Here is a 13,413-nt window from a genome sequence, read left to right as displayed (position 1 = left end):
GGTATACCTAAATACACTTTAAATAATTGCCGCAAAGCTTTAACGCGACTGCTCTGAGGCTGGTTTAGGTCCGCTTTAGTTGTTAAACAGTCAAACACCATTTGTACATTCATTGCTGCCAAACTATGCGAATCAGCTTTCTGTTACTCGTGCTGCATTATCAAATTTTAATAAAAACCATAGCTAAAGTAAGTTACTTATATTTAACCATGTTTGCTGGTGCTTTGAAAGGTAAGTACGTTCACAATCAGGACGGAGCTCGTGTCTAGTATGTGAAGTCAGGCCAATTAGTAATCGTTTGTTTTATAAACCACCCTTAAGGGTTAGTTTGACTCTTACAGGTGTTACATATTTTTTTTTTCAATAAAATCGTTTACAAAATAATATTTTGAATGAATTAGACATGTATAGACGTCCTTTTGGAAATAATAAATAAATAAAATCCTTAGAATTAATGTGTTCTTTCCCTTGAAAGTAATTCAGACCTACAAAACCAATAAAATTAAGAGATAGTTATCTCGATTTTACCCTACAATAAACATATAACTCTGGCGTCCTCGTCCTGCGGTGCATTCCTGCTGATTCCCAACACCTACCTTTGCAAAATCAGCGGGATCTCCCCCTCCCCCGCGCTCTGTCAGCAGGAAATGCTCGGAATAATTCGCGTCTCTCGCGGCGACCGAGCTCGCGCTTGCGTGTCCTCCGCTGAAGCGGGCGAACGTCGCCCGCCCGATTCCCCTATCTAGCGGAGCGGCCCAGTTGCTAAGCAACCCGTTCCTAACTCTTGCTGCAGTAATGATTGGTGGCGTAGAGACTTACAATGGCTGCCGCACTGTCTACTACACTCTACACCCGATAAACACACTATTTACCCGGCCGGGGGGGGAGGGAGGGGGGCGCGACGATAAGTCGGTCGTTTGTATGTACCTGGCGAGAGGTACGCGCCACTGCCGGAAATTTGGCGAGAAGTTGTTACGCGAAGTTGTGCCCGGTTTAATTCGCGATTAATTATTCGGGACGAGTTCGCTGGGACGCGCAGCATATCTCTTGACTTTGTCTGAGTTCGATTTTCGATAGGGATGTTGTGCATCTTGAATATTTTTACGTATCTGGTACTATCAGATCACTTAATTTTAAAGTATCGAACAGGAATCAAATTTATATACAAAATATCTATAGCACTTCATACGAGATCATTTTGTTTTATTTAGAGATCTACCTACGTCTTAACACTGTAAGAAAAATTGGTCTTATTTTCACTCAATTTCATTCAATAATGTATCAATTTTTGTCCACCCTATTGAGTGAAATATATCTCTTTTAGTATGAGTATGTACAATTAAAATTAAATTTATGAGTGAAACTATCAGTTTTACTTCAAATATTTTCAGAAGTGTCAAATTATCAAAATGCCCAATATTGACTCAATGGATTCTCACTCAGCCTTCACTCAGACCGATTTATTTACAGTTACATGGCAATTTTTATAGAAAATCTATTTTCGCAATTGTCTGAAAACTTTGTCGGTTTATTTAAAGTGAAATGCAGCCAGATCCCACTTATCTTATTTTACATTTATGGCAACTTGAATTATTATTACTGCCAAAGGCATTATTAGTTACCTTCGTTATGTTAAGGAATAATAATAAACTAGACTGACTAAATACTGTAAATACTATGAATAGTGTGAATACAGTATTGTGTATTGAATACAGTACAGTACAGTATTGCGAATACATACTGTAAAAAAATTTCACTCACATTTCGCTCAATTTTACTCAATAATGTATCAATTTCTGTCCACATCCCATTGAGTGAAGTCTTCTCTCTTATTAGTATGAGTAGAACTGAGTGAAACTATTGCATCAGAAATGAGTGAGCTTTACTCAAATCTGAGTTACTAGGCCAGTCATTATAGCTTTTTTTCGGGAAACAATTTTTTTGCGGAATATTGTTCGGAAATGTGTTATAAATAAAATATCAAAAAATCAACTCGAGACTAGTTGGGAAACTTTGTTAAAACAATGGTCAAAATTATGGAAAAGTGGTTTTTTGACTCGCGTAAAATAACTGTTATTCATAGAGAAAAAAAGGTTTATACAAAAAAGGTAGGTATTAAATAAATCTGTAAAATAAGACAAGTCCGATTAAATTCCGATAATTTGTTTATGCGCAAGAGCTCAAAAATGGTCGAAATTGTCCGCTTTTTTCAATTGCTAATAATTAATGCAATTTTCATCGCAGACACTTGTAATTCAGGATTTTTGAAGCTTTTTGCACCCTTAATAAGTGGTAAAAATTTCAGCCCAAAAACTTCATTAGCTTGGCGTTGGCGGAATTTGTTATCTAAGAAGATGCTATTTTCAATTCATTTTTCCCAAGCTCACAGGCGTTGTAGGGTTTCGATCATTAGTTGTTTTTGTACCTAAATAGTTGTATTGACATATGCATTTACTGACAATTTAATTTTTCAAATTTAATTTGTTTAAAAATGACTGAAAAAATGTTAATATTTATTAAATTGTTAAGCGCGCATGCTCCGCCTCGCTCTCCCCACTCGTTCGCTGAACCAAGTAATAGAACGCATCGCCGCTATCTTCTTTTCCGCAATTAAATAGTTGAATTCACTTTAATGTTAATGTAGGACATGAAAATATAGCTCTTAATGTATAACTCTTTCCAAATTTCGGCTCTTAATATTAATAATGGATTAAGGTCACTGCGATTAAATAAAAAAATATATCTCAGCTTTTAATCAACAATGTTTTTTTTTTAATTCGAAGAAAATTAAAGTATAGAGGTTACTATTTTATTTTATAATAATTACCTATCTTAACAATTTAATAAATATTAACATTTTTTCAGTCATTTTTAAACAAATTAAATTTGAAAAACTAAATTCTCAGTAAATGCATATGTCAATACAACTATTTAGGTACAAAAACAACTAACACGAAACTCTACAACGCCTGTGAGCTTGGGAAAAATGAATTGAAAATAGCATCTTCTTAGATAACAAATTTCGCTAACGCCAAACCAATGAAGCTTTCGGGCTGAAATTTTTATCACTTATTAAGGGTGTAAAAAGTGTCTACGATGAAAATTGCACTAATTATTAGCAATTGAAAAAAACGGCCATTTTCGACCATTTTTGAGCTCTTGCGCATAAACAAATTATCCGAATTTAATCGGACTTGTCTCATTTTAAAGGTTTATTTAATGCTTACCTTTCTTGTATAAACCTCTTTTCGCTATGAATAATAGTTTTTTTACGCGAGTTAAAAAACCACTTGTCCATAACTTTGACCATTGTTTAATGAAGTTTCCCAACTAGTCTCGAGTTGATTTTTTATCTATAACACATTTCCGAACAATATTCCGCAGAAAAACTTCTAATAGTATTTTTTTTCTCGAAACAGGCTGTTCCATGTCTATAATGACTGGACTATACTGCTAACTATCTTGAGTGACTTTTGACTCTATTCTGAGTATGTAAAATCAATTAAGAGTTGACTTTTTCTCTAATATTGGAACTATTAGTGAATTATTTTATACTCAGACTTGGTTTATGTTCTCTTTAAATTTTAATTTAAATATCATTGTATTAAAGTCATAAATTACTAAGCTGCCATAGTGGTTTCTACACAGATCTGTTTTAGGGACAATATTTTAGGTTTCGATTAAAGGAATTGGTGAACTGATCGGACGAATAGATTGCCATAACCTATATTGTACGTTACAAATACGTATCTAATAATTATAGATAACAATTTAACTATCCGCTTATTTAACTAAATATTAATATATTGTCTTTAATTATTATAATTAAATCATTGCATTTAAATATAATTTTCACTAGAATAACCAAATAAACCGATACTTGTCCAACTCCAAAGCACACCTTACGCCATACTGCCATCCACCACGCCACGGTCACCGAATTTTTTACAGTGCAGTATTATGTATTGAATATACTGGATATGTGAATACAATATGTGCATGAATACAGTATTGTGTACTGAATACTGTGAATACAGTGATGTGTGCTCAGTTTCGTCCTGTCACCGCATGACGTCAGCAGAGACCTGCAGATTCGTTTTGACACAAAGAATAGCTATATAATACCTATAAACAGACAATTTTAATTATCCAGTTATGATGCAATGAAATGAAGAGTTCGAATGTTTTTCAAGTCACTGACTACTCAGATCAGTTTGAAATCCCGAAAACCGGTTTCTAGAGGAGTTTTTTGACGCTAAGTTAAAACAAGAAGCAATCCGGGAACTCAGTGAATAAAAACACTACCACACTGCTCACTTTTTTTTTGTGGCACTTTGAAATTTGGGGTTTTATATATCACACAATACAGTGAACATGAAAATAAAGAATTATTCCAAAAACTATCCAGATTACTATACATCTTAGATACAACAATAAATAGATATGAATAACATTAAATAAATTTATATATTGACACATTTAACATAATAATATATTCATTGGCTTTATAAGGTACGCTGGCTGTCTTATCTACATATCTAATGATGTAGAATAATAGAGAATGACAACAATGAGAAAATTTTTGGTAATTCTGTAGAATTTATTGCGATTTTGGAAATAAAATATTGGCATTCGTTTTTAACACGATCTAGGCTTAGAGTTGTAGCTAGTGAAAAAAAGTAATTGTAAAACATAAAACGTTCTTCAGTATCACATTTGAAGTTGAATAGTTTTTTATTGTATAGAACGTGTAGAACTTTTATAAGAGCGATAAAAGCTTTTGCTGCACGATTTCAGTATACAAGTCTATCAGTAAAAGCACCAATATTATTTTACTTATTATTCATTATATCGTTGTAGTAGACAGTATATCAGTATCAGCAATGGCATTGTCTAAGATTTTCACAAAAAAAAAAAACGTTAATAAAATAAATGTTCACATCTACAATTTAAAACCTTATCCAAAGATTTGTACACATTTTGCTTCAGAGATTATCAAACCTCTAATCTTAATTTTTGTTGCAGATCGTATTGAATTCGATGCATCGATATCAGCCCAGGATTCACCTGGTGAAATGGCGTGAACATTCAGGCCCCATCACAGACCTGGAACAAGAACAGTACCGTACTTACATATTTCCAGAGACGGTCTTCACGGCAGTTACGGCATATCAGAACCAGCTCATCACCAAGCTGAAAATCGATTCCAACCCCTTCGCGAAGGGATTCAGGGACTCCTCGCGCCTCACCGACTTCGACAGGTAGATATATTGGTTTGTTTTAGTTTGTTTTATGAAGCTAATACGTTGAATATTGATGATGTGAAAAATATGCGTCTATTTTATTTGAAAATCTTATAATTCAAAATCCATAATGTTATGGGAAGGACCCTATATTTATTTAACAAAATTACCTTAATTTTAGCCATAAAATACCATGCAAGTTTCTAGAAACACTTAAAATAAGAGTAATACAATTTTTTAAATCTTAGAGGAAAAGCACAATAATTAAGAAACTTTTAATAATTGTGGCACAAAAAATGCATTAGAGGATTTAAAAAATTAATGAAAAAACTGTTGTGATAATATTTTCAACCGCATTTTAAATCCAATCCTGAAAAACGTAGAACGCGTTGTTTCGCATTCAGCGAAACAAACGAAGCTGTAAACAAGCTTAGGACGAGTCTTCATTTGCTTGAAACCAATGGCAGGAATGCTCGTAAAACAATAGATAAACATAAAAGCCCAGTAGCCGACGCGACCATGAAAAAACACCGAGTAGAAATTATTATTATTATTACGTCCTTAATGTTGGACCTCCATTGTTTTTTCCCCACATCCGACCACCGTTTTGGGGGCGCCTTAATTAGATTTGTGTCGACGGAGCCGCATCGCCAATCATAAACCAGCTTTTTTCCTCGGGTAATTATCTTATTGTTATTAGCGGTCGCTTCTGTTGGTCGTAAAGCGTTATCCGTACGCCTGTCATCTGTTTCAAGGGTGTCGCTGTCGAATTGTTTCTGCTTCTTTGATACCTTTTTTCTAATAATAACATGCTTTGCCTTGATTGAGCTGGTATAAATCAACATTTGCTGATAATAAAAAATTGACATGATCATAATCATAATATGAATAATAGTATACGTATATAAGTGAGATACCGGCTTTTTTTCTTCCTTAGGTATTGGAAAATTAACAATTTTAGTTGATTGACTCTTATTTTTCGTCGAAAAAACAACCTTATTATCATCGTTTTCTTTAAATGTTGATAGCACTTTATACCTGCTTAAGTATTGCAAGAATTCCTTAAATTATCTATTCTCTCTAAAGAAATATAAACCTGTTTTATGATTTTAATTTTTTGGATAACAATATGGAAAAATTTGCATTGTTTCCGATAAACGAATTCCACACTAGACATATTTCAAAATTTTCAGTTACTGTACTTTGAAGAATTGCGTGTTTTTATTGTTTGAGGATTATATCCGTTATCAGTTTCTATTATCATCGACATGAATGTAAATAATGCATTTTTAACACAACCACAATTTAAAATTCAAATCCACTCGATTTACATAAACATTTTCTTCATATCTACATAGTGTTTTCAATATTCATTGAAGGTATGTAGTAAAAGTTTGACTTTGGAAATATGTGGTTTTCATGAATAAAATGACTTAGGGTTGGTTATATTCCTTTTTCAAAGTAAAATTGCTGGGAAAGGCATACTTATATCTAAAAAAAAACAACACCAGGTACTATTTGAAAATCTACTATATAAGGTGTTCCACGAGGAAATACATTTTAGGCGAACAAATAAAGACCTATAACACATAAATCTCTACAATTTACGTTGATTATAATTTATATGGAAAATTCGATTATCTACAATTTGTATCACATATTACCAACAAACTACATGTATTTAAAATGTATTTGATTTTACTATAATTCTATTAAATATATTCACTCTGTATTTTGTTATATCTACGTATAACCACGTTAAAGCAAAATAAATAAAAACACAATACATATAAAGTGTATTGTAGTAAATATTTTCACAATCTACGCTACATTCTACTACAAACACAACAGTGGATGTAAATTGTAGAATACAATAGAAGGATACTATTACACTGCAATAAAAGTATACAGTTGTTTGTGGAATTATGCTATACTTTATTACAATGGTGACAGCCTAGATGACGGCTTGTTGCGCAGGATATAGGACCACAATAATATAGTAATTTTTTTAAAGAAATTTTTTCCTGTACAGAATTTCATTTACCTACATATTGTTTACAACTCTTTTAATAAGTACATAGTTTTCGATTTCAGCTGCCAATGCCATAACCATAAGTTTTTTACATGTTCTCTAAAAAGTATATTGTTCGTATTTTCTTAAATTTTGGAGAAAATTACATATTATTGCAGCACATTTGTTCTACAGTAGAAAGTGCAGTTTTGCAAAAGAATTTACTAACTTAACACAAATATATAATTAAATTTGGTTGAAATCAAAAATAATAACAAATAAAGATAAATTATACAATAAAAGTATGTAAGTATTGTGACATAAATAAATTAAAAGAAAATCTGGGAACTTAGGATTACATATCTGGGAAACTTTTTTGCTTATATTCACCTGAAGATTACTGTTAAAGTTTGTACATTTTCTTATAGAACACCCTGTATAAGATCGATAAATTAAACCAAAACCTGATTCTTCTTGAAATGAATGAAATTATATACAAGGATTTATGAATTTTAAGATAATCTGTAATAAATGAGTTAAAAATTAAATATTTTAAAAATTGGCCACCGAATTACCCAGATGTTTTATGAAATAAATTTTAAAAGTTATAATTTCGTCTTATATTTCCGAAAATATTATTTATTTCAATGATTAATAGTAATATTTACAGCTATTTCTGAGATAGTTTGCTTTTTACCGCGTCTTTTTTGTACAAGGTAGACAAATTTATAATTTTTAGTTTTTATTATTTCCCGAAAAAACAGAGAAAAAGTTGTTAAAAATGTTACAGCTCTATTTTCGAGAAAATTGAAATGTCGAAAACCATATCTTGATATCTAATTCAATTAAGAGCTACAGGCCAAATTTCATTTTGGCCATATTTAGTCGTAGAAATTTTTATTTGCGGAAATTTCTTATTTTTATAAAAAGGTTCGTACATACTGTCTTATTTGTAGAATCTAGTGGCATACACGGTGTTTTTCTATCACTTTCGATTGTTGCAACACTAACTTTTTTTTATTATAGGATATTATAAGTGTATTTTTGATCTTCATAAAATGTTCTTTCAATTGAACTTTGAAAATAGTAGATATGTTCACAAATTCTTTTGTAAAGTTATGAAGAATATTATGAATTTACTGTTATCTCTTAATAAAATCAAGATATCGAGATCCGAGTTGCGTTATTTAACTTTTCTCGAAAACCGAGCTTGTGACATCTTTTTTTCTACCTTTTTGGAGAAACCTCCCAAAGCTTTTTCCCTTCTCGAAGCAACTCATATACAAATACCAAATTTCTCTTCGTAGGTAACATTTTCCCTTCGAAAACAAAGTATAATAACACCCTTCACCGGTGGTCCACAAGGTAACAAACAAAAGAAAACCACCGTCCCATTGCGGGTCGAACCAATCGCCACAACCATATAATTTCATCCGGCGCAAAAAGTTGACGAATGCCTCTCTGAATCCCAATTAGTTTGAGGTGGTATTCGATTTGTGTGATATAAGGGCGCTCCGGTCGCTAATTACAGGGTATTAGGATGTGTACAAATTCGTTTTTATCGACCGCGCCGGAATCGGAGCTATTACGGCAAACGGAGGCGCAAAACAAATCATAGAGAGCGAGGCAATCGGGCGGAGCGCCTCGGCGAAAACAATCAATAATATTGAGATGGATGCGGGCAGGACCGGACTCGAGATTTTTTGGGCCCTTACAATCGAATTGCGGGTGAAAAAATGCAAATGGTAAGACGAAAAAAATTTAGACATTTACCTGAATCATTAATTAATAAATGAGAGAAAGAAAAAAGCAGGTTACCGCGCATTTCACAGAGAAATAAATTATCAAACATAAAAAGTTCTGACTTGTCCACCAAGTAATAAACGCGAAGGAGTAACGGCAACAGCGCAATAGAGTATGAATGAGGATGGTGGAAATTTAAATAAACGTTTCGATACACAAATTAGTCATCAGAAATGGATTACATTCAACTTGTGTTTATTTGTGTAATTCAATTTGGAATAATAAAATAAAATGTGAATTTTTCAAATGAAGTGGTTTTTTGAAATCTTTTATTACTTATAAAGTACCATAAACCTTCAAAACAAGAAGTAAAAAATACAGCAGCTTATAAACAATGAAATATTTATACTTTATGCGACAAAGAGAATACAGCAGCATAACGGCTGGATCGTTCGTCGGTTGTCCCACCTATGACACACTGATGAGGAGTAATAAGTCCGAAACCTGTCTATGGTGGGTTAAATTAAACTGACAAACGATCCCAGCTGTTGCACTAGGTGTTGCGAGTATAATTCAATGCCAGTCGAGGCATATAGTCCGCGAAGTAGTTGTTTCTCGCAACACTGGCAATTATAATACTACATTGTATATCAAATTATTACTTTTATAAATACAATGGCTTTAAACCCTTAAGGAACATTTGTATTTACACAAATGCATCATAGTAGTATGCTACTTATGTACGTAAGTAAATCATATTTAAACTTTTCCGCGCGAATCACAATTTGTAGATTCGAAAATACGTAAAAGTTCTTTGCAAAAAGAGTAGTGCATACTTTGTGCCATGTACTCAAGGTCGATTAGTTGATGCCCTCGAACGGTGTGGGGAGGTTCTGGCATATCACAATCTTCTCTGCAACGGCTTTTTTCCTGCTTTTACTATTTTCTGTTCTAATTCTCAAGCACTCATACTGTCTTTTGGTCACAAATTTTCCTTTCTACCGACTCTGTTATTCATCCGACATTTTATAGATTAAAGCAATGAGCTATGCGAATAATAAACCAACTTGAAGATAACTCTATTGTGCAGAAAATACGGACGGAAATACTTCATTGTGAAAACTATTACGCAATTTATTGTTGAATCATTGGAAAACATTTTATTTTTGATATGTATTGCTAATTCTATTAAAAATGTATACCTACATATACTTTTTTAAATATAAATAAATTAGGCATTTATTTATGTTTTTAGAGAACGCATAGAAACGACTGCAAGAAAAAACTGTACATTCCACCGTTTTCACTAATTTTATCGAATGTGATTTCCAAACTGTGAAATTTTTAAATACGTCTCTGTTTATTAGGCACAGCTATCGAATTGCCGATTTCCGCTCATGTGAATATGCTGGTTTACATATGCCGGGGTTAATAATATAAAAATCTCACAACTAAAATTGTAAACCAACCAAAGAAGGTACGAATTTTTTGCTAACCTTCGTCCGCGGCCAGTGGTGTCCTGGAGGGGCGAGTTGCGCGGTGAGGCGATAATGAGAGGCCCGGACCCGCCCCTTCCTTCACGGCCCCCACCTAATTACGGCGCGCCCGAGAAAATAACCGGGAAAACAACCTACCTGAGGTGTGAGAAAATGCCCGGCTTCATTATATCATCAAAGCGTTCTCTGAAGACAACGATTGTCCCAAATTACAGGGCGGCTCTTTCCGATACGCCCCCGGGCCCTGCTGCCCGGATTTCGAAACGCGTAAATTAAATTCTATCACAACAGGAATGGGGCCGGTCTTACGAGACGCCGCCAGCATCTCGCCCGGATTATTACTTATCACTTTCACTGCTCGTGTGCGTGTTCGCCCCCCAAATCTAGCAGGCCTCTTATTACGGTCCGGCTGACACCGCCGGTCATGGAGGTGTCTAGTCCGATCTCGCCAAATTACTTCATCGCGGCCGGTTTTTATTAACTTATTACTCTGTCAGGGAGAGGCGGCGTGATTCTGACCGTCACTTTGTAATATGCAGATGCGAAAAATGGATGATTTAATCGGATCGACGTTTATCGCGGTGTTTTTCGAAAACAGCTTAATTTTTGTGGCGCATGTTGACGTACTTTTACAATCAAACACATAATCATAACTAATTAGTAAGACATATTTTTTGTTGTCCCTGTAAAAACAGCTCAATGAGAGCTCCGAGATTTCCGTATATTTTTAGTTCCTTCTGGAGGAATATATATTTAGTACTAGATCTTCATATATATAACAAACATTCTTCATGTTACCTTTCTTTTCCAGGGAACCGATGGACAGCCTGTTCATGGACCAGCACTTCCTGCGCTCTTCCCTCCGCCTTTACTCCGGAGACCCCCTGGACGCCGAGAACAACAACGCCAGCTCCTTCTTCTCGGCGGCTATGATGGAAAAAGCCCGCGCCCAGATTCAGATGTGGGGTCGTGCGGGTGCCGCATACAACCCCAGCGAACTACACGCCTTCCTGCTGAACAGCGCCCCCAGCCAACAGGTCTACCTGGGGCAGCGCTCCACGGTCCCTCTGGGCATCCCCAGCCAGCTATGGCCCCAGAGCGGGTCCTCGTGGCAATCCCCCATGCACAGCGGTTTACCACCCGGATTGTTGGGTCCCCCCACCTCGCACAGACCCCAGCTCACCCCTCCCCCTTCATCTACCCCTAGCTCCTCTGGTTCTCCCTCCCCCACGTCCATCAGTACCTCTTCGGATTTAAGGTTGCCCAAAGCGATTTTTCCTTCGACGATGCACCACCGGTTTAGCCCGTACGCCTCGTCGTTGCCCAGGCCTAGCGGGTCGTCCCCGTCGAGGCCTTCGCACTGATGGTAGGGACTTTTTGGCGCTAGGCCAGGATGTAACCAAAGAGTCTTATAGGGACGTTAAATGTGAAATTATATACTTGTAAATAGGTATTTATAGTCGGAGTAATTTATTATATATGTAAAAATCAATGGGAGTAAGTTCTGGTAGTAAGTGATATCGTCTCATAAGTATGTGTAGTTATATTTTGTACGAGAGCAGTATTAATGTAAATATTTCGTTACGTGTATCTTTGACTCTTGACCTTGAACGCTGTGCGTTGAAATTTTTCGGAAATTATGTATTTTCGGATATTTTAACTTGGCGGAACAGATCAAGCGGGCAATGTCGTACCAAATTCCTTTATTTCAAAAAGTATACCGTCACTGGCGTCGTTTCTTTTAACCTTCTTTGTTTGGACGTTTCTCAACGACTGTTACGTTGAAAAGGAATCTTTGTTGTGTATATATGTGGACTGTAAAATAAATATATAATTGAATATTGATCCTCAGAATCCATTTGTTATTTATTTTTCCCCTAAGCACCCATACAAATATATTCAAAAGTTTCGGGAAAAGGTAGAACCCACTTACATATGAATGGGGCGGGCAAGAAATATGGGAATAATTCATGACTTCTGTAAGACATGCGAGCGGAGAAGAAAAGAAATGCCTCACTCGATATGTAGATCTCAACGAACGCCGTTTTACAGAAGTAGTTAGTTTTTCTTATTTTATGAAAATTAAAGTGCTTTCGCTGAAACATCTATGGAACACAATTTTCATTTGCTGACGAAATGAGTTTATTCAGGTAAGTATTTAAATATCAGGATTATTTTATTAATAAATTTGGGAAGTAATATTTAAACAAAAATATTAAGAGTACCAACAAAATTGGGAGATAAAAATTTATTAAACGAATTTTTCGAGAAAAATTCCTTTAAAAACAGTATTTTTGTCTTCTACAAGGACAATTTTAGACAACTAGAACAATTTTCTTAACAAAAGCCTTCATTTATGGTAAAACACAAAAATGCTGGAAAATTTTCCTTGTTGTTGTCATTAGAAGATAGAAACGACCTGACCTAACCTAAGTTTATGTAGAAATCTAGTGTGAAGTAAAGTTAGGTTAGGTTAGGTTAAATTTTCCTTTATATGTATCAATTCAACCCAACTTAACTTTATAAAGGGATTTACCTCAAGAAACACTCAGATAATTCATGTAAATATTAAATGTAAGAGAATCTATAAAACGATATATATATATATATTTATTTTTGNTTTGTTTATATATATATATATATATATATTAACAATGAAATAAGGAAAAGGGAAACTTAAGTCAGTGCACCAACATTATGTAAATCATTTTTTAAATTAACCTGTCTATAAATATTACTTTCCTTGTGATGTAAAATACAACCGTATAGAGCAAACAAATTTATGCAGTTTGCTTAATGAGTTGCAAAAAAACTTAGTTCTCTTATTTCATTATTTACTACCAACGTAAATTTAGTACAACTATTTTGTATCAAATCTAACCTAAAAAACACATATTCCATAATTATTTGTATGAAAAGT

General features: G+C 34.3%; 1 protein-coding gene across 1 annotated transcript in view; it reads left to right on the top strand.

Moving 5' to 3' along the window:
- The window catches only part of LOC108905760 (T-box protein H15-like), a 96,734-nt gene extending 84,431 nt beyond the window's left edge, over positions 1-12,303 (top strand). Inside the window, exons 4-5 of the mRNA XM_018708769.1 lie at positions 5,026-5,261; positions 11,305-12,303. Of these exons, the coding sequence (XP_018564285.1) occupies positions 5,026-5,261; positions 11,305-11,857 (789 nt within the window). The 3' untranslated portion in view covers positions 11,858-12,303. The remainder of the gene's footprint in view (positions 1-5,025; positions 5,262-11,304) is intronic.
- Positions 12,304-13,413: the final 1,110 nt, after the last annotated feature.

This window comes from Anoplophora glabripennis, unplaced genomic scaffold (genome assembly GCF_000390285.2).
Source record: "Anoplophora glabripennis isolate ALB-LARVAE unplaced genomic scaffold, Agla_2.0 scaffold221, whole genome shotgun sequence".
Taxonomy (NCBI): Eukaryota; Metazoa; Arthropoda; class Insecta; order Coleoptera; family Cerambycidae; genus Anoplophora; species Anoplophora glabripennis.
Note: the sequence above shows the minus strand (reverse complement) of the source record. Positions and strands in the feature narration are given on the sequence as shown.